This window comes from Phyllostomus discolor, chromosome 6, assembly GCF_004126475.2.
Source record: "Phyllostomus discolor isolate MPI-MPIP mPhyDis1 chromosome 6, mPhyDis1.pri.v3, whole genome shotgun sequence".
Taxonomy (NCBI): domain Eukaryota; kingdom Metazoa; phylum Chordata; class Mammalia; order Chiroptera; family Phyllostomidae; genus Phyllostomus; species Phyllostomus discolor.
This window is the reverse complement of record NC_040908.2, coordinates 168,889,024-168,910,461: the sequence shown is the minus strand read 5'-3', so window position 1 is coordinate 168,910,461 and position 21,438 is coordinate 168,889,024. Positions and strand designations below refer to the sequence as shown.

At 64.1% G+C, this 21,438-nt stretch overlaps 1 protein-coding gene across 2 annotated transcripts in view; it reads left to right on the top strand.

Annotated features, from left to right (window-relative positions):
- The window catches only part of SHANK2 (SH3 and multiple ankyrin repeat domains 2), a 293,436-nt gene that overhangs the window by 35,295 nt on the left and 236,703 nt on the right, over nucleotides 1-21,438 (top strand). For both annotated transcript variants that reach the window (XM_036029823.1, XM_028503888.2), the window contains exons 3-8: nucleotides 2,143-2,346; nucleotides 4,559-4,630; nucleotides 5,650-5,758; nucleotides 8,350-8,501; nucleotides 9,490-9,657; nucleotides 15,753-15,869. In XM_036029823.1, coding sequence (XP_035885716.1) covers nucleotides 2,143-2,346; nucleotides 4,559-4,630; nucleotides 5,650-5,758; nucleotides 8,350-8,501; nucleotides 9,490-9,657; nucleotides 15,753-15,869 — 822 coding nt within the window. The remainder of the gene's footprint in view (nucleotides 1-2,142; nucleotides 2,347-4,558; nucleotides 4,631-5,649; nucleotides 5,759-8,349; nucleotides 8,502-9,489; nucleotides 9,658-15,752; nucleotides 15,870-21,438) is intronic.

Genomic DNA, 21,438 nt, shown 5'->3' with positions numbered 1-21,438 from the left:
ACGCCGTCTTCCGTTCCACACGGACCCCTTGTTTCAAGCTTCGTGTGTCATCGTTGACAGAGTTTCAGGGTTCGCTGCCGGGTCCCAGCCCGAGGGGTCTCTGTCCGCAGCAGAGCGCATCCCTTCATGTGGACAGTGGCCCCTGGGACTGCCCGGCTGTGGTCCGGGCTGCCCTCTGTGTGGCCAGTTCTGTAGTGGGCCAGTGAGGGAGGGCCTGCTCCAGGCCCCCTCCCAGCGTCCGGGGGTGGGCCAGCCATTCAGGGCCCCTGGCTGGTGGAGCCCCACCCACTCCCACCTTCACGACGTCCTCTGTTGCCTGTCCTGTCTTCCCTCTCGCAAGGACACAGTGACCTTGAGTTCGGGCCCCCTCTTTGCCCTCGCCTTAACTGATCGCACCCAGAAAGCTCTGTTTCCACAGAAGTCACACGCCCAGGTTCAAGGACGTGGGGCTCACCCCCCCTGGGGACACAGTGCTGCCCACCCGGAGTGCTTCCCCTCTGCCCCATGGGTGCTCACACCGCCCTGCAGGCCCAGGGGAGACCCCGATGTCCCTTGTGGAGACTGCGCCTGTGGGCGGGTCAACCTGCTTAGAACCACGAGGCTGGCGATGTGGTTGGGAGGCAAGCCTGAGCCCACTGGCCTGGGAGCTCCTGTTCCTTCTAGAAGTTTCTCAAGGCAGCCCTCTGAGTGTTTTTGGAGCAGGACGTGTCTCCACTGTGCAGGGTGGCCCATGAGCCACCCAGACTCCTCCCCAGCCCGGCCACCACGGGGCAGTGGCACCAGCGCCTGGGACCCTACAGTGAGTGCCACACATGTGCTCTGCTGGGCACCCACCTGCTCACAGGGCCCTGCCTGCCGGCCGCAGGCGGGGAGCCTCGGGCCTCGCTCAGGCCTGGTTTCCAGGGGGACCTGACCCGGGTGTCCGTGTGGTTGGAAACCGCGGCCGACGGGGATGGGTGTGTCACCGCTGGCCCCGGGTGGTCCCAGCAGACAGGGCTCCTGTGTGGCATGTCCCGTGTTCTTACTCAGCCAGGGACGAAGTCGCCCGCGTGTGACCCTGGACTCAGCCCTTGACATCGGAGAGGGACAGTGGAGTGTTCACAGGAAAGGGGTCATGTTTCCCAGTTGGGGGGGGCCCTGGCCGCCCGCTGAACCCAGCTCATTTGAGGGCATCGGAAAGCCTTACCCAGCAGGGCGGAACCCCCCTGGGCTGGGAGGGCAGTGGGGGGCCCTTTGCCCCGCGCCCCGCCCCCCACCCTGGGGCTGCAGAAACCCCCTTGGACGATTGGTTCCAGCCTCGTAGTCAGCCCATCCCCGTGCAGTTCTGAGGGCTCTCGCAGGGGCAGAGCGAGTCCTGAGCCCCTGCCGGTTTCGGGAGAGTGCCCCAGCCAGCGGCGGATGGGCCCTGGCGTGTGCGGTCCCGGCCTACGGGGGCGTCCCGCAGAAGGGACCTGGGCACGGGAGTCACCCCAGTTTGGTGGCGCTGCTCCGGTTTGGGAGTGTCCCGGTTGGGCTTTGTCAGAAACCAGCTCTCTTGGTGAGATCTCTGCTTCCCACAATCCCTTCCTCCATGGTGTGGGGGCGCTGGTGTGCGGCCAGCAGTGTGCCCTGGACCTCCCCACCCTCGAGGTGACCCGTCGGGGCCCCCACCTGCACCTGAAATGGATGTAAAGACGGTCTCGCTCTCATTTGCTCGAGTCTCGGTTCTCCAAGGGGGTTCCCGGGCCAGTGGCAGCGGACATCGCCGCCGCCGGGAGACTCGTGAGGTGCTCGGCTCTGGGCGCCAGCCAGACCCGCTGACCCCCATGCTCTGCCGGGCAGGCAGTGGGGGTGGGCCGTCAGAGCTGTAACAGGCACCGGGGTGGGAGATGCTCCCTGCAGGTGGGAGGGGCGCCCAGCGCAGGTGGGCGGGAGCGGGCGGTAACTGGTGCCTGGAGACGTGAGTCCATGGCGAGGTCAGGGCCACGCAAACCTGTGGCAGGTTTTACATCTGCCAGAGGCAAGAGGGCCTCGTTCTCCACCCTAAAAGGCCGTGGGGTCCCGGACGGAAAGGCCTCGGCCGTCTCTGGCCACATGCCCCGCCCACAGGGCCGCTCAGGGGGCGCCCGGGCCGCTCATCGGGTGTCTGTGTCCTCCCCGCAGAAGTGCATCCGGTTCAACCCCGACGCCACGGTGTGGGTGGCCAAGCAGCGGATCCTGTGCTCGCTGAACCAGAGCCTGAAGGACGTGCTGAACTACGGGCTGTTCCAGCCGGCCAGCAACGGGCGGGACGGCAAGTTCCTGGACGAGGAGCGGCTGCTGCGGGAGTACCCGCAGCCCGCGGGCCAGGGCGTGCCCTCGCTGGAGGTACTGCGCACCGGGACCCCCGTGGGAACCTTTGTCTGGGGTCTGGGGGTCGCGCCCCTGTGGGCTGCGCATTGCCGGCCGCTGTGCGCCGCCTAGGCGTCTGTTAGCTGACTCCAGATGGGATGGGTTGGTGGGGCTGGCTTCTCACTGTGAGCCCATCACGGGTCCCACTCAAGTCCACGTCGCCAGGACCTGTACATCCCGGGGATGCAAGCGGGGCTCAATGCCATTGCCACCCGAGTCCGTCTTCCTGCCCTCAGGCCCAGCGTGGCCGGTGGCCTTCCCGTGGTTAGCAGAAGCCTGACCTCCATTCTGGTTCCTGCCCCTGGAATGGCCAACGGGCTCTCTGAGTGGCCCTTGGGCCTCCATGGCGGCCAGCCTGGGGCCGACTCGCAGGTTGGCAGCCTCATCCGTGTCCCCATGAGGTATGACCTGGGCCCCCACCTTTCTGACCCCTGGGTGCTGCACCCCAAGGTGACATGTCGCCTTTCCACGTGATGTGATGGGACAGTCACACGAGTAGCCAGCGGTGGTCATGTCTCCTCTTGTAGGACACGTCACTGGTGTTAGTGACCGTGTTGGTTTCTGCTTATGTGGGGACTGCGGCAGGCATGGGAGCCCTCTCTGTGGGGTCTGCGGCCTCCGAAACGGGAGGTGACTCTGTAGTCAGAGATGTCATGGGCACAAAAGCAAAGCCAAGGTCAACCTCCCGGCGAGAGCCATTGGCCCTGGCATACCCTTTTGTCTCTGGAAAAAGAGCCCGCCCACTGGAATTCCCTCCGACTGTCTAGGCGTAGGCCCATGGCAGCGACCTCTGTGACATCTCCTGACGTCACTCGCAGGGACCAGAGGTGCGCAGCTGCAGGACGTGGGGCGCAGCACCCCTGTCCCGGCTGAGTCTGGGGTCAGGAGGCAGGCGGAGAGATGGTGCAGAGGTCCCGCCCCCCGCCAGGCCGGGTCTGGGAGGTGGGCGCCTGCCTCCAGGAACCAACCGCGTGCAGCCGGCCGTCCACAGAACCTCCCGGTGTCGCCGCCGGTTTACTTTGGCACGCACAAATCAAGTTTCGGTCTGTGCGACAAAGGAATTTTTCCTGTGGTTGAGTTGCTGTGTTGTTTGGAGCAGAGGGGAATGCGGCTGTCCCTCTGGAAACTTTATACGGGATTAGACTTTCGGTTTCAGGATTAGCTCACCGGCTGCCGGCACCTCGGCCTCAGGCGGGGGCTGTCGCTCCCCCTGTTCCTGTTGAAGCTCCTCGGACTGTGACGGGGTCCGGGGACTGGGGGGGTTGGGGGGGTGGAGGGGTAAAACAGCATTTGCCCAGTGCCAGTTCTGCTCCTGGAAACTCACGCCCAGTTCCTGGGCCTGAACGGGACGGACTGTCTCCACGTGGCGGATGAGGGGACTGCACCTGAGCCGGGGAAGGTGTCCAGCCAGAGGCATTCCGCCGGCAGGCCCGTGGTGGGGCTGGCATCGGAACACCGGTCTCAGCTCGGAACCTCGGGGACTCCCACACCGTAGTCAGTGACCTTCTGGAGCCTTCCGCAGCGTCCCCAGCACCTCCCACTCCAGAAGGAGTCAGGGCGCCCGGGAGAGGCCGTAGGGGAAGGTGCCGGGGCATCAGGAGGCGGCCGTGAGGCCCCGCCTTCTTCTGGGCCACAGTCACTCGATCTGAGCAGACGGGACCCCCGGTTCCTGGGACTCGCAGTTCACAGGAGAGGCTGCCGGTCGAGGGTGTGCACCGTGGCCCCCCAGTCCCCCGCAGAGGCCGCAGTGCGGCAGGAGGTGGTTTCACCAGGCCGGGACTTTCTCACGCCGCTTTAACTAAGGCTGACAGTGCAGAAGAAGCCTGGGTGTGTGCGGTGGCGCCAAGGCCACCCCAAGGGCAGGCAGACGGCCATGGAGGCTCGGTGACCCCTGGTGATGCCACGGGCGGCCAGCAGGCGGGTGGGCCAGCTCCTCAGCGGAGGACACGGGAGCCTTCACCCTTCGGGTGCTTTTGTTTCTTTTCACGGCTTCCTGGCCCAGGGGCCAAAGGATCTCCTCAGGGGTTCCCCTGTCGCGTGTCCCGGGCCCCATGGGCCGACACAGCTCACAGTTTCTGTCACCCTGGCGGGTCTGGACCGGCCCCAGGGACGGGCCCGGGGAGGGCTGCTTGTCCTCTGAGGGGCCGGGTGGATTCTCACGTGTCCTTTCTGCCTGTCCCCGTGCCAGTTCCGATACAAGAAGCGGGTGTACAAACAGGCCCATCTGGACGAGAAGCAGCTGGCCAAGCTCCACAGCAAGGTACGCGGGCATCGCCCACACGGCTGGCGCTCTGTCTGTCTGTCCGTCCGTCCATCTGTCCGTCCTCCCCTGAGATCGGGGCAGCTCTCCGGGCAGAGGGTTCTTCTTCCCGCCCGATGTGACCACACAGATGGCCCCACGGGGTGTCCGCCGGAGGCCCTCCCCCCACCCCTTAAACACCACCGTCCTCTCCTCTGTCACGAGGGTCTGTCAGAGGACGATGTGGGAGTGGGATACTGTCACTCAGTAGAGTGGGACCCACTTCACGCTCGTCCCCTCTGGACGCCCCCCTACTTCTGGGAGGAGGGGTGTCCCTCGCTGCCCAACTAGGCACCGGCGCCGAAGCAGGTCTTAGCGGCTGTCCTTTGCGCAATGACTGCGCCACCTGCATGAGCTGCCGAAGGAAGACATGCACAGGGACAGCTGGGGACGTGTCCCCGCCCCTCAGGGACCCACAGTCATTTCGAGCCCGTGAGATGGGAATGCCTCCCGTCACCCCAAATAGCTTGGTGACCAGGCCCCCCTGTTCCTGGCCACGTGGTCATGGGGTTCACCCGAAGGTGGATCAGCCTGAGGGAGCAGCTGCCCCGTGGGTCCTCCATCGAGGCCACCGCCGGGCAAGGGACGAGGCAGCTCAGACTCAGGTCCAGGTGCCTCATTCGTCAGGGGCGGAGTCAGAGGGTCTGGGCAGCCCCTGGACACTGTCCCCTTTCACAGTGTCCACAGGACTCACCCCTGAGAGAGCAGAGGACCGTGCCGGGGCTCTCGGCAGGGACGGGGAACGGCGAGGCTTCTCCCAGGACAGGCCGGCCGCGCTTGCCACGGGCCGGGCTCCGTGCTCCCCTTGGGGACCCCGGGGCAGAGCGCTGCTGCTCCGCCAGCCCCGGGGTCGGCGGTGCATCCGCCAGGGGCGGCGCCCCTCCACGGAGGAGGCCCGGGGGCACCCCGAAAGGAACCTCCCCATGGCCTTGAAAGGCATCTCTCGTAGGGACAGCCTTGTTCCTTATTTTCCTCCTCAGGCCAACCTGAAGAAATGCATGGACTACATTCAGCACCGCTCGGTGGAGAAGATCGTGAAGATGCTGGACCGAGGCCTGGACCCGAATTTCCATGACCTGGACACTGGAGGTGAGAGCGGACCTGGGGCCTCCCCTGGACTGGGCTGGGCTGGGTGAGGCCGGGTGGTTCTGTGTTCCGATCACCCGTGTGTGTGTGTGTGTGTGTGTGCGCGGCACCCACGCTCCTGGGTTCTTAAAGGGCCTTCTCGCTGCTCCGTGAGCTCTGGAGGAGGCCGAGTTTGCTCCCACGGGGTCCCCAGCTGCCTGCCCGTGCCCGGCAGGTGCTCTGTACTTACCTCTGGACTAAGTGAATGAGTGAATAAATGAATGGATGAATGAATTAAGGAGTGAATGGTAGCATGCGTGGAGCTGTTGCCAGCCAGCCTGGGGAGACAGGCATCCACACGCAAAGGTCTTGCGCCCCCTGCTGGAAACCAAGTCCCTCTGTTCGTGCGGGATGCAGTGGCGAGAGACAGTCGCCACTACTGATGTTCCGGACTGGACCTCCTTCCCTCCTTCCCTCCCTCCCTCCCTGTTCCCTCCCTTCCCCCTCCCTGCTCCCTCCCTGCTCCCTCCCTTCCTCCCCTTTCCCTCCCTCCCTCTCTTCCTTCTCCCTTTCTAACAATTCCAAGTGAGCACTACCTTTCCTCGAATCTCGTGTTTTCTCTCTCCCCGGGTGTCACTGTGGCAGGGTTGACTGACGGGTGACGTGGTGTGGGTGTCAGGCACACGACGTCATGAGCCGCCATCCGTGTGTACTGCAGAGTGGCCCACCCCCCGTGACTCTGCATATCATCCCTCCCTTCTCAGGGTCACAGTTCACTTTCTCAGGAGGCGACCTTTGTTTGGGATCTGCTCGCCTAGCCACTTTCACAGGCGCAGGGCAGCGGTAGTGGGAGCCACCATGCTGTGCACCCCCGGACTCCTCCGTCCTAGAGCCGAAGTCTGTGCTTTTGACCCCTTCACCTGTCCCTCACCCCCGCCCCGCCTGTGGCAACCTGCTGCCGGTTGTGTGTGTGTGTGTGTGTGTGCGAGTTCCGTGTGTTCAGATTCCGTGCCCTCGAGGTCCGTCCCTGTTGTCACCGACGGCAGGGTTCCCTTCCCTGTGTCTGGTTAAGACCCCTCTGGGGGGCTGGGCCGTTCTATATGGTGGTCGCTGTCCCCTGCACCGTAGAACATTCCCGGTCCCTGCTCGTAGATGCCAGTAGCACCACCTCTCTGGTGTGACAGTCACAAATGTCACATCACCAGCAGTGTCCCCTGAGGCTGGAGGCACAGTCCCGAGAGCCCTGTGCCGGAGGGCCAGGCTGGGGTTGGTGGCCGAGGTGGGGCTGTCGTGCAGAGCCCCAGCAGGCTGTAACTCCCAGACACCCTCGCCGGGCCGTGCCTCTGTCGCCCTATGGGTGTTTTCTGTGCAGGAAACGTCCCCACCCCTGTCCCCACAGTCCCCTTCTTGTCCCAGAAGATCCCCACTTTTCTCTAAAACCCCCGGCCCGAGGTGGCTGCTCTCCTAGGGATCCGACAGACCCGTGCTCAGCGGCAGCGGTGAGCAGCGTCGTCACTGGGGCCGTGGGACGCGTGTGGTCCCCATCAGAGACGAGGCATGAACTGCGTGTCGCACCTGTGGGCCTGGCCGGGCTCCACACCCCGCGCCAGCGGCAGGGAGTGGGCTGAGTCCCCACTTCTCCCCACGCACACCCGAGAGGCAGGGAGGCTTCCACGGCGGATTTAAACGCCCTGGGAACGAAGCCCACCGCGGGCAGACCAGGGAGTGCGGGGACGAAGCACAGAGGGGGGTCTCCATCTAATCTCAGGGCGGGGGCGCCTCTCCTGGGGACAGGGCCGCGGCGGGTGGTCGGAGGGGGGGTCCAGCCGCTGTCGGGGGCCCCAGCCTGCTCTGAGAACTCGCTCAACGACAGAGCGACTCCTCTCTGACCGTCCGAGTTTCTGGTCCCGGGGCCTCGCACACTGTCCTGTTAGCCAGGAGCCTCTCTGTGACAGCACTCCTCTCCGGCCGACCACGTCACAGGAGCGCGCCTGGCTTGGCAGTGATGGTGGGGGGCCCCCGTGAAGGAGACTGAGCGGGAGGAAAGATACATTGTCACGGATGCTGGCATCCTTCATGGCAGCCAGTGACATGCTGGTCCGGGGTCATCTGGTCCAGGTCATCTACCCAGGGGGCGGGCCCTTCTTACCCACCTCCCCTCAAAGGCAGCTTCTGTCCCACCTGGTGTGTGGGTCCTTCATCGCACCCTGTCACCAGGGTGGTTCAGGCCTCTGCCTGGCCAGCCCGAGAGATCCCGTGGCACGACGCCGTGTCTCTTTGGGTCCCGGCCGCCGCAGGCCTGCGTCTTCTGAGACACCCGGGGACATCCGGCAGTCAGCCCTCTGGCTCCTGCTGGGTGGGGGGCTGGGACCGCCCATGGGGTGACAATGTGGAAACCCAGCCTCTGCCCCCATTTCCATCTGCACGTGACCCCAGGCATGGCCGCCAGCGCCACGGGAAGGGCCTGAGTCATGCTCGCTATCTGTGTGGACTGTTGGGGTCACGGGCAGGCATGGGTGGTGGCACTCCAGGGCCCCTTTCTGAGCGAGTCCTGTGACCTGGCTGCTGTCCCCCGAGTGCCGGTCCCCAAGGGTGTGTGTGTTTGCATCCGTCAGAGACGCCCCTGACCTTGGCGGCCCAGCTGGACGACCCCGCGGAGGTGATCAAGGCCCTGAGGAACGGCGGGGCGCACCTGGACTTCCGTGCCAAAGACGGGATGACGGCCCTGCACCGAGCCGCCCGAGCCAGGAACCAGGTGGCCCTGAAGGTACCGTCTCAGCCCGTCTGCGCGGCCACACCCCCTCCGTCCCGTCCTCCGGGCCTCACCACGGTCACCCCCGGCGACCCCAGATTATTTCACCTGGAGCTCGGGGGTGTGGCCTGGATCCCCTCCCGTGTCTGCTGGGTGCTCTTGCTTTTAGCATCTGCTGGTCACGGGGTGAGTCTTCCTGTGTCATTCACGGGCTGGCGACAACCAGGCAGGCCAGTGCTGACCCCTCCCTGGCGGGAGGCTGCAGGCCCAGCCCGTGGGCATCGAGCCCACCGTGCTGCCCCCACAGCCCTCGGGTTTCAGGGAGCCAAGGCTGGGGTGTGGATTTCACACTCCTCTTCCTGCCCACCCTCCTGCGTGCCCTCGACGTGGCCTGGCGCCCTGTCTGTGGATAAAAGGGTGACGCCCCCACCCCACCCCATCAGAGCCCCGGGATGGGGAAGGGGTCCTCCTAGCTGAAGGCCCACCCTGAGGTGCTGCTTCTCGCCAAGGTCACGGGTTCCTCTGCTTCCGTCAGGTGTGCCTTGCCAGGGTCATCTTCAAAAGTCGTGTGTTCAGAACCACCCTGCTTCTCCCCCTCCCCCGGGACGCACACGGAGACACAGGGCACTGTGTTTGCAGGTTCACTAGCTCCTTTCCTTCTTTGCCTACCAATGACGTCTTTGTCGTGCGGCTCTCCGAGGGTGCACAGGGGTCAGAGGGCACAGGCAGGTGTCTGAGTAACCCTGGTGCACGTCAGTGGGGTCTCCTCATCTCCCAGATGTAGAACCTCGTCCTGCGTGCCTGGTGCCATGTGCTTGCAGGGCCGGAAACCTTGTTGTTAGAGCTGGGACATCGCTCTCGCTGGACGGCCCAGGGAAAGCCCCGGGACCACGGTGCTGGGTGGCCTGGGGGGCGTGGCCTGGGGGCGTGGCTCTTGAGCCTCTTCCCTCCCTGCCCAAGGGGCTGTGAGAGCCGTGACCGCACTTCCGGTGTGTTTCTCCAGACCCTCTTGGAGCTGGGCGCCTCCCCGGACTACAAGGACAGCTACGGCCTCACGCCGCTGTACCACACGGCCATCGTTGGGGGCGACCCCTACTGCTGCGAGCTGCTGCTGCACGAGCGCGCGGCCGTCTGCTGCGAGGACGAGAACGGCTGGCACGAGATCCACCAGGTAGCGGCCGGCCCGGCGCCCCGGGTGCCCGGCGCCCGGTCCCCGAGACACTCGGATCCGTCGCCGGCGTTTCCATAGCTGGGGATAGTTACACATTTCTGACTTCTCTGGGGGAAGTGGGAGGTCAGGCAGGACTGTCGTGTCCCCGCACGGCAAGGTGACTGGCGTCTTGAACGCCCCCTTCAGGAGAGCCGTGAGCCCTGCAGGTGCCCACCGCCCTGGGCGCCCCTGAGAGCTAGCTGCCAGGCGCGTTCGGGGTGCAGGCGACCCAGGGCGAGGCCCCACTTCCACGCACTCAGGAGGCGTGTTTCCCAGGCCCCACCTGGCCACAGTGGGGTTGTGGGGGTGTCAGCTGCAGTCCTGGCAAGAAGCGGAATCTACCTGATGGCTCAGATGGACCAACTTTGGGGAATTGTGTCCCCAGATTCCGGGGAGCTGGGTGGAAAAGGAGGGAGGTGTGTGCTGGAAGAACCCCGGGAAATACCCCGGCCTCGCCCTTCTCCCGCCCTCCTGTTGGCTGAGGCCTGCCAGAGCCAGCCAACCGGGGAGCCCAGGGGTGCAGGACTCGAGGTTGAGGTCTCTGGGTGGAGGAGGATGGACAGTGGGTCTGGGGGAGCAGACTGGAAACACCCACCGGGGGGCCGATGGGACAGGCCGGGACAGGAAGGGGGCTGACCACTCTCTCTGTTTCTCCGTCGGCAATGACAGTCATTGATCCCTAGTCCGTTTCCCTCCACCACCGTCACCTTATGGTCCTGCCCCCCCCCCGGGAGGGTCACGCACCCCCCCCCCACACACACAGTGGTCAGAGGGCCGAGGGGTGCCGAGGTGCAGCAGGTGGGCTGGGGGTGCAGGAGGTCCACGCTGCCTGGCCTTTCTCGTGCTTGGCCAGTCCTGGTTCATCAGCACCCCAAGGCCTGTGGCGTGAGTGGGGGCTCTGCTGGGGGGGATGCCCAGGGGCACGGGCCGTGACGCCTGCCCCCTGGGTCTCAGGGTGCTCCTCTGTGAAGTGGGCACCAGCAGCGCCTCCCACACCCTCTGGCCGCAGGCCTGAGTGCTCAGCCCCTGCGTGCTCAACGGCAGAGCCCGTAGTTTCTGCCACCCAGGTGGGGACCCAGTTCCTGCTCTGGGGCGATTGGGGCAGGGACGGTGGTCTCCAGTGTCAGCGTTAGATATGGGGTGAGGTGGTCGTGGCTCGTGCTCTAGGTATTTGGTTTGTACTTGGGAAGCGTCCCGGGGGGCAAGGTCCTCACTATCTCCAGGACTGACTCACCACAGGAGGGGTCGTCCCTGCAGGTGCGCGAGCTCCCCGCCCCCCCCCCCCCCCCCGCAGCATCAGAGCACCAGGGACACAGGAAAGGGGGCCGACAAACACAGCCCGGGCCCAGCCGCATCGCCCCCAGGCTCCTGCGTCCCAACCTTGGAGAGTTCTCGGAGCTCTGTCCTCAGCTCCTGGCCTCGGCCAGCTGAGCCCCTCTTCTCTGCCCGGTGGCCTCGCTCTCGAAAATTTCACTTTCCTCGTCTAATGCACGGGACAGTGGTGGCCACCTCCCTGGTCTTTAGGGGTGGCCACCCGCTGGCTGTCCCTCTCTGAGGTGCTGGCTCATGTCCGGGGTTCTGCTCCTGGGCCGGCGGCATGGATCATGGCGCCCAGCACCGTAGCCGCCCAGCCTCTTGGCCCCAGGCTGCCCTTCCCCGCCTTCTCCCCAGCTCTGCATTTGGGGTCCCTGACTTCCCATTTTGCTCCCCGTTGGCGCCTCCCCCGCCGATATGGTCCATCGCCCTCTAGTGGTGGGTCTGTTTTTCACGCCAGTCTGGGAAAGCCCCTTGCCCTGCGGAAGCACCCGGTTATCCAAGGCAAGTCGCTGCCTCCTGAGCCTGGCTGTCCTCACTGGCGGTGACTGTCAGTGACGTGAGGGACGCCAGGTGCCCACAGAGACCGTAGGCCGGTCGGCCGTGCTGCTCCTCCTAGATTTTCACCCTCCCACCTCCCCACTAGGGGAGTCTGTCCCTCTGTCTGTCCAGCACCCTGGGGTGTGGACAGCTCCCCCCAGCTGTCTGGCTCCTCTTCCTGTGCAGGCATCCCAGGCGCCCACAGCCAGGCCTGCCCGCAGGTGTTACAGGCCGCTGGTCTACTCTCCCTGTCTGTTGGGCCCAGGCCCGGTGTTTCCTTGCATCACGGCTGGGGTGCCGCGCCCCCTGCAGGCTGACTTGGGAAGAGCGCTTTCTTGAGCTCACCTCTGCAAAAGATCTTACCCACCGTTACTCCCATCACCCTGGTATTTTTCCTGATTACAAGAGAAACACCTGTTCAACGAGGACACCTTTCAACAACAAAGGAGTATAAAGAAGGGAGTGGAAAATACCCAAATGCTTCCCCACAACCCGAGAACTTTGAGGATTCACTTTGTAGTTTTGCTAAGTAGTTTCAGGTTCATCGACACACCTTCCCTGCCCCCAGCTCCCACCGGAATGAGTGCGCGAAGAATGAGTGAAGGAATGAGTGATGAGTGAGTGAAGGAATGAGTGAAGGAAGGAGCGATGAATGAGTGAACGAGTGAACGAGCGATGAATGAGTGAACGAGTGATGAATGAATGAGCGAACGAGTGAATGAGTGATGAACAGGTGAATGAGTGATGAACAGGTGAATGAGTGATGAATGAGAATGAATGAGTGAACAAGTGATGAGTGAACGAACGATGAGTGAATGAGTGAATGCATGAACGAGTGATGACTGAATGAATGGAGTGATGACTGAATGAATGGAGTGATGACTGAATGAATAAATGGTGAATGGATGACTGAACAAATGGATGAGTGATGAACAAGTGAATGAATGAGTGAACGAGTGGTGAATGAGTAACGAATGGTGAATGAGTAACGAATGGTGAATGAGTAACGAATGGTGAATGAGTGATGACTGAATTGATGAATTAATGAGTGAATGGGTGAGTGAGTGAGTGAATGGGTGAGTGAGTGAATGGGTGGGCGAGTGAGTGAATGGGTGGGTGAGTGAGTGAGTGAATGGGTGAGTGGGTGAGTGAATGGGTGAGTGAGTGAGTGAATGGGTGGGTGAGTGAGTGAATGGGTGGGTGAGTGAGTGAATGGGTGAGTGAGTGAGTGAGTGAATGGGTGAGTGAGTGAGTGAATGGGTGAGTGAGTGAGTGAATGGGTGAGTGAGTGAGTGAATGAACAAATGAATTGCTCACTGGGCATTTTGCCTGCGGCCTTTTTTTCTTCACTGGCTAGCCGGCTTCCCGTTCTCAGGAAGAGCTTTCTCTTCCTGGCCACTCCCTTATCAGCAACAGCGTGGCCTCGAGGGCCAGCTGCTGTTTACTCAGCAGGTCATGCTCTGTCACCGTGGTCTGCGTGGGCCAAGGGGAGCCCCTCAGGATGGCTGCTTTGTCCTTGGGACACGTCCCCGCTGGGTTTTGAGCACTGTTCTTGTGGCTCTCCTTCTTTTCCAGCCCGAAACCGGCCGCTTGTCCAGGGAGCCTGGCTCTATCGAGCAGAGAGTGGTGCTTAGAGCCCAAAGCTGGGCCCCTGGTGTGCTCACAGCCCCCGGGCTGTTGCTGGGCCCAGGCGTGCTCAGGAGGGGGAGTTCCGGGCCTGTGCCCGCGTGTGGACGTGTGCCCACAGACTTTCATTGTTACGTCTCTGTGTGTTGAAAGCCCTGTGTCTGTCCTGGTTGTCTCCTGCGTCGTATTGGTCACAAGAAGCTGGCTTCGTGGTCCTTCATTTACTTACGCAGCAGCCAGCCTACTGGCCCCTCTGGCCACCACCCCTGGGTGTCCCCACCCCTCGCGCCGTGGCTGCTCCCCCTGAGAGCACCGCCTTCAGCAGGTGACAATGGCCATGCACAGAATCAGCGTGGGGGTGGATGTGCTTTGAGCAAGTGGGCGGGGTTGAGGTTGAGGATGGTGGGAGAGTGTTGTTCTGCTCCAGCGCCTGTGTGACCCTCCTGCTGGAGAGAGTGTGGAAGGGGAAGGAAGCCCCCGAGCCCGCCGGGCCTCGGACCCTCCGCTTGGAGTGAGGAGCTCTGCTTCCCCCCGGGCACCGGTCCCACCGTGACCCTGGGTGAGGAGGGAGGGGCGCTGTGCACCCACCCCATGTGAAACCTCACACAGCTGGATGGGGGGGGACGGGGAGCAGCGAGTCTGCACCGAGCGCTCCGGGTTTTTACGCTGACGCGGTGCCCTTCCTCCTGGCGGCGGGGCAATCAGATTACACTGTAGCCAGGGCTTGCCCCGGAGCGGCCGCTGGGACCGTGCGAGAGCCGGGGCTCCTTGACTTAAGGAACAAGGATCCCAGTTCAAACTGCTGAAGGGACAATAAAAATGATGCTCAGTCTCCATGTCCGGAAAAGTCCCAGCATTGTTGTAGCCGAGAGGGGCTCTCAGACAGTGTCGTCTTGGCTGCCTCAATCTCTCTCTCTCTCTCTCTCTCCCCCCTTTGCTCCCATGTGGCCCCCCTTCTGCAGTGACATCCCCCAGCAGCTCTGGGGTTCTCAATTTTCCTTCTGGCCATTCTGGAAGAAAGAGAAGACTTTGCTTTCTTAATTCTTCTGACAAATGTTCCAGCCTCTGGCCCTCCCGGGCCCCCTGGAGTGGCGCGTGCTCACTGCCCCAGCTGTGGGTACCCGAGCAGCAGCGGGGTGGGGGGTGCCCCCCGGCTTCTGAGAGAGGCTCAGGGGGCCCCGAAGGGAAATGCAGACACTGCTACCACAGGAGGGGCCCGTGGGGATTGGGCAGGTACAAATGATGTTATCCACAGCAGCCATCTGCTCCATAAATTAATGAGATCATTTTTCTGGAGACATAATAATTATAAGTGGATGTTTCTCAGGTTGTTTTTCTTTAAGTAATCCAATTAATAGTTCCAATATCTCCCATGTCATCTGTCCTCACTATTAATTGGCCGGATGTAGCTCTTTCCCGGAGGCCAGGCAAAGGGGAACCCCCCTCCGTCTGTGTCTCAGCGATCGGAGCATGTGGCCACTGGGCCGCCCGCCACCCACCGCCTGCCCCTGCATGGCGGTCTCCCTCCCACCGGGGCCTTCGCCCCATCCACCTGAGAAATGTTGGGTCAGGACCCCCTTTCTTGGCCTTTCCTGTCTCCCCATCCAGGTTGTCACCTGATGACAAGCTGGTGGGACCGTGGGGGTCACGCCTTTGGTGCAGCCCATCGCTGGCTGGCCTTCCCTGAGGTGACCGGGACGTGCGGGGGCATGGGGCCGGGGGTCCGTTGGATACACCTTGCTGCCCAAGGCCACTCATTGTCCTGCGCCCTCTGCCCGAGCTGGACAGCGGCCCTGCCACCCACCCCTGGGCCCTCCTTGCTCCCTGTGAGCCAGGTGGGGGTGCTAGCCTGGCGCTGAGCTTCACTCGAGCCCTGTGGGGCCCATTGTCACCCCCCCACCGTGATTCTCATGAGAATGAGGAGTAGGGCCTCCACTTACACGTGAGGACGCAGGCTCAGAGGGAAAGTTCTGGAAAAGGGTCCAGATCACTCTCTCCCCTGTGGAAGGGCTCCAGGAGGGGTGGGCTGCATGTGGAGCTGCCCCTCCCGCCTGCCGTGGGTGGGTTGCATTTTAAAGCACTGGGGGCTGCCCCTTGCCCAGAGGCGGGCAGGTGGGGGTCTCTTTCCTGGGCACAGTGGCCGTGCGTGCCCACCCCTGACTGCTCCATACCTGCCCCCCGCCCCCAGGATGGGGATGGGGGAACTTGGATAAGCCCAGCCAGGGCTGGCTGCCGAGGCTGTGGGAGAGACAGGTCATACCTCTGAGCGCTGGGTCCATGGGAAGAACCGTGGGGGCCCCTTCCCAGACCCCCGCAGAATCGCCAAGCACGAGCCATCAACAAGCCCCTTCTCGTCAGTGCACAGCCCGGGCTCCCGCTGCCCCCCTGAGGCTCTGGGTGTGGTGGGGGCCGGCGTGTTTTTGGGGCCCTGGTCCAGAATGGTGGGGGGGAGGGGTGGGAGGGCTGGTCGGCCGCCCCATTGGGGGGCCCTGAGGGAGGGGCCGATCGCCAGGTCCAGCTGGACTCCGGATGCGTGCCGCGCGGTTCCGGGTTCACAGCGCGCGCTGTCGTTGCAGGCCTGCAGGTACGGCCACGTGCAGCACCTGGAGCACCTGCTCTTCTACGGCGCGGACATGGGGGCCCAGAACGCGTCGGGGAACACCGCCCTGCACATCTGCGCGCTCTACAACCAGGTCAGTGCTGTGCGTCGCTGGTCAGGCCCCGCCCCCACGTCCGCACAGATGCCCCGCCCCACGACAGCGCAGGACGAGGGGGGCGGGGCACGGCTTCGTGCGTGCTCGGGGTCCGGTTGAGCCCTGGTCGTGGCCGTGGGAGGTCCCCTCTGCCCCTTCGCCCTTCCATTCTCCTTCTCTGATTTCGAGGACCTCAAGGCCAGACAGCGGTTGGTGCGGATGCCGCACTGGGCAGACTGGGGTCGGGGCTCTACCACCTGGAGGGGGATGAGGGGCAGATCACTGGTCAGGGTGACCGCTGGGGGCCCCCAAGGTTTACTCACGCCGCTCATCCCCTCCGCTGTCCCAGTTCCAAGCAAGGAGTCCACCTTCCTGGGCGATGTACCCGGCCTTTGCCTAAACCCAAGTCTGTCCCTGCCCCCTCCACGGCCGCACCCAGCCCGGGTCCCTCCGGCCACTCTGAAACCCCACTGTGCTTCCAGCTATTAAACCCCGGAAAACTCCTACACACCCTTCAAGACCCAACTCAGACAGCCCGCCCTGAGTTGAGCCTCCCTGGACAAGCCCGTCCTGGAGTTGGTGGGGTCTTCACTGTGCTGAGCCGGGCTTTGCAAGACCGCCAGGGCTGGCCCCCCCGGAAGCAGGCCGCTGTATGACCAGCCTGTTAACTCCTGCCGGCGCCCCCTCCGCCCTGGGCCACCCCCCCTCACGGCCATGAACCACCACTGCTCGTGGTCCCCACACTCTGCCAGCCTCGAGTACGGCTCGGCCCGGTGGGGCTGGGGTGGCGCTTGCCCGGCTGCTGGCTTCCTGCTTCTGGAGCCGAGCCCGTGGGCGTGGCAGGCAGCCGGGCGGTCGCTAGTGCAGGCTCGGCACGTGCACCGAAGAGCTTTGGCGCAGGGGAGGTGCTCAGCTGCAGTAAAACACACATCACAAAGCTGGGCTGTGGCGGGCGAGACGTCCGGCCCACGTGCGCTGCTTAACTGCGCTGCCTCGGAGAAGGGGAGAAGGGGAGAAGGGAGACATTCCTTCCCTCTCCCCAGTGGGTTTCAAGCCCACTTTGTCGTGAAGAAAAAGCACCCAGAATAGACATGTTTTCTGTCACTTGAAATGACATGGGCAAGGTGGCCTTCGAACACGCAGGCGGTGGTTTCACCGGACCAGGTGATGCCGGGGTGGCGGTCCGTATTCTGGGTTATCGATGGGGCTGGGCTGGACCGCGGTCACTCGGCTGATGGCTCCACAGGGACCCTGCACTGGCCAGGCTTTCGGGACAACCCTTGGCCCGGTGAGAAGAGGGGTCAGCAGACTCCTGCTGGAGAGGGCCACTTGGCTCTGCCGTTTGGGGTGAACATGGCCATGGACGTCACTGGGGGAGCGTGAGGCTGTGCGCCCACAAAACTTGGTCTACACATGGGCCACCGGCCAATGGAGCCTGTGGGCCACAGTTCGCTCAGCCTGGGCTGAGCTGTGGGCCCCCTCGCAGCCCGGGGACTGAGCCGCTTTCTGTCAATGGGCCAGGGACTCTCTGCAGGTGCCCGCTGTCCCCTCTCTGGGGTCCTGGGGCCCTGGGGCAGCCTGCCCTTGTGACCCTTCTCTGCAGCACAGGCAGGGCTGCCTTGGGCGGCCTCGCCCGTTTTGGGCCCCTGCCTTGCCTAGCCTCCCAGGGGCCACCGCGGGGAGTCACAGGCTCAGGGCGTGGTGGCCCCGTGGGCCCTGGATACCCTGGCCAGTTGGGAACTCAGCGAGTGTTCTGAGACCCAGCCTCACGATCCCTCATGCCGTCCCTGGGATGCTGGTGTGGTTGCCATTCTCTGTCCTCGGGGGCCCCCCCCACCCCAACCGTTGGGGTGTCTCACTGATGCAGTGCGAGAAGGCAGCCCAGGGCATCGTGGTGTGACTCAGAGAGGCGCCCGTGACGGCTGTCCTGGACGGAGGGAGGTCCCCAGCCTCTGCCTGGCGCGCCCTGCCCGCGTGCCCAAGCCGGGCCCTGTCCTACCCGCGCCACCACTGCACGGAGCCCCCCTTCCCTCTTCCCCACGCACGGGGGATGCGTGCGGCCGCCTCAGGCCTGGTGCCGGCGGGAGAGACCACCCGACTTTAAGTGCAAAGGGGCACCACCCAGAGCCCGCTGGGGAGGAGAGCGACGCTGAGCGGTAGGTGGGCCCCGGGCGGGGCCCAGGGGCGCTTCTCTTGGGCTCTGAACCCCTTCCTCTCTGATGTGGGCGTGATGACACCGAACTCACCCAGAAGCTGAAAACAGAAAACAAACTCGGGTGTGCCCGGCACGCAGCGGCCGCTCAGTGAACAGTGGCTGTAACGGTGGCTGTAACGGTGGTGGTGGTGAAGATGGTGGTGAAGATGGTGGTGGTGAAGTCAGTGACGATGGTGCTGCTGCTGCTGCTGCTGCTGCGCATGATCGGGCCTCTCCTTGTCAAATCGAAAAGCATCGAGGTCTGCGGGTGGGTGGCGTGTGCCCTCCTCTGCGCGCGTCCAGTGCAGCGCCCCGACCAGGGTGTTTCTTTCTCTTCTCCCGGGCATTCGGGGCTCCCATCGGGGCTCCGCGTGTGAGTGGCACGTGGTGCCTGATCTGCTGCCCGCCTCAGCCCCCGGCCGGCTTTCCCAGAGCCCTCGGGGGGCGGGAGGGGGCCTGGAGTTTGTTTCCCCCCCAGGATAATGAAGGCAGGGAGTGTGCCCTAAACACCACAGGTTCCCAGGCTGGGCCAGATCGTCTGGAAGATGAAAAATCAGCCCTGTCTTCCTGCAGCCCCGAGCAGGGACGGGCTGTGTTCTGTCTGCGTCTCTGTGCCCACGGAGCGCCGGCCAGCTCAGCGGCTGCCTCCCCGGGGCCACTACTGGGGACCGTCTCTGGAGCATCGAAGGTGTGCGTCTCACTGGACAGGAGGGGTCCCCCCACCTTTCTCTGGGGACCCCCGCCGGGCCTTGGCGCCAGTTGTCAGTGGTCCCACCTTACACAGGCCCTGAGGCTCAGGTGTGTCCCAGAGGGGCTCAGCCAGTGAGTGGGGGGCTGGGCTTCCAGCCTCGCCCCCCGTGTCTTCGCCCCAAGACTGTGGGTCACACTCCGGAGCCCTTGATCGGGGCGGGGATGGCCTCCTTGGGCACGGGTCAGGCAAAGTCGCCGTCGGCCCCGGCGTGGGTGGGCCGCGGTCTGTGGGTGCAGCTCCTCAGACGGATCACCGGTCCTAGGGCCGGGAGCCGGCCCCACACTGGTGACAGTGGTTCTGTGTGTGACTGTTGTTTCTAATGTCATCCGTCTTAGCTCTTCTTAGATTCCTGTCTACCTGACAGGCTCGCTTGAGAGGGCGGCTCAGCTGGAAATGGATTGCTGACTTAGAGTTTGGGGGGCGGAGCCTTCTCGTCGGTGACATTTAAGCAGAGACCACGTGGGTGCAGTGGGGGTAAAAAGTCTCGCAAGATGGCTAAACCCGGGCTGCGGCGCGCACTGGTGGTTTGGGGCTCACCAGCAGCCGGCGTCTGTCCCCTCCCGCTCCCCAGTGGCATCGTCACTGGGTGTCCCTGGGCCACACTCCTGTTGTCCAGACAGTGACCTCGGGCAGGCCTGTGCCCCATGGCACCTTCTAGAAAATGTGGGTGGAGTGAACCCTGCCCTGAGCTGGGCCGGTGACTGCGGAGCCTGGCCCTTCCCCACGGTGCAGACCGACCAGCTGTCTGTCGCTGCAGCCTGCACCCTGGGCCGCCCTCCGGTTCCTCACGACCCCCTCACCCCAGGTCTGTCACCTCCCTTCTGTCCCCTACACCACGCCCGTCCCTGCCCAGCCCCGGCATTGTCCCCGGACAGCTGTATTCAGTGCCCAGCGGTCCCCTTCCTTCCGCGCTGTGTCCCCTCCAAGCTACTTCCCACTGCACACGCCAGACCGTGCCCCCGATGGAGAGCCCTTCATGCGCTCCTGACCGCCAGCGGGCGTGTCTGCTGCTGCCCTGCACCCCAGCTTCCTGCAGCCTGGCCCCAGGGCCTTGGCATGTGCCCCCTCAGCCGGGAAGCCTCCCTGGACGGACACAGGGCTCTTTTCTGGCTGCTGAGGGCACCTCCTCCGGGAGGGCTTCCCTGACCACCTCCCCCACTCTCTCCATTGCCCGACCCTCTTCTGTTGTCTGTGGGGGGCCCCCTGGGGCTCGGACGGTGCCTGGTGTGGCCCGCACCCAAGACTGACTCCTTGCGTGCACGAAGGAACAGGCTTTCTGGCCCGAGTGTTGGTGTGTAGGAGGGAAACGGCGGTGGGGCCCTGCAGGACTGGTGCCCGGAGGGAGGGAGCGCGGAGGCGGGGAGGACGGTGCCTTTGCTAAGGGAGGCGTCTCTGAAGCCACGCCCAGAGGGGCGCTGGCACTGAACTGATGTCCTGCCCGGGCTTTGGTCCTCACAGAATCACAGGGCATGTCACCTCAGTGTCTCTGCTCAGCTGGCCTTTGTAAAAGGGCACAGTTACCTGTGGTGTCCTCAGCAAGGGCTGCGGCAGGGACTCGGCAGCCGGCAGCTGCCTCAGAGTCATCCAGCCCCATCGGGAACCCCCCGGGTCACAGTGTCTCCCTGCCACCCTGATGCCTTCTGGAAGCCTCGGTCCATCGCTCAGCATTCCTGGGCGCAGCCTCCCGCTCTGAAAAGTGGCCGCCGTGGGCCCCGAGCAGGGGGCCCGAGGCTGTGTTGGAGTGACAGGCAGGTCTGTTTGCTGAGCTACAGAGCACACATGGGCGCGAGCACATGAGAGCACAGACACGCACATGCCTACATGCACTGACACGTGTGCACATATGCAAGCACACACACACAGACACATGGGAGCACACCACTACACACACACACAGATGCATGAGTGCACACATGTGCAAACACACAGACACATGTGTGCACACAACTCGGACATGCATGTGCCCATACACCTGGACACGCATGCACAGTGCACGAACACACGTACCCGCGCCTGAGGTGTAATGGTCACCGAGCCGCGTGAAGCACTTGTCTCTTCTTTTCGACTCAGAGTAAGGCCTTTGAGGTGGGTGATGGTTTGTCTGGGGTCCTGGCTGGGTCCCACCTGGGAGGGTGCTAACGGCTGGCTGCGCCTGGTGGGGACCCATTCTCATGTTCGCAGGAAGTGCGCGTCCTCTGGGGCGGGGTGTGCGTGGAGTCTGCGTGAAGCGCTCCTGGGCAGGAGGGAGCATTTGCAAGGGCTTCAGAGTCCGGGTCCCAGGCACCTCCCCTCCCCCTCAGGGCTCTTGTGTTCTGGGTTCTGATTGGCTGGTGGCCCCCACCCGCCACCCCCCACTGGCTCTCCAGGTTGCCCACTGCTCCCCCTTGAGCCTGGAGGGCACACGGAGGCCCCCCCTTCCCCGGTGCCAACTCAGTTCAAGGTGAGGCCCGGGGGCAGCCTCCACGGCCCCTGAGTCCCCCTGCTTGCCTCCCCAGGTGGGTGGCGCTCCCTTCTCTCTTGCCTGTCCCCCCACATGGTGACCTGCCGAGACCCCTCCCACCCCCGAGCCCTGCGCCCCCCGCCCGCCTGCACCTCTCCCCTTTCTCTCCCTTCCCCTCTTTTCT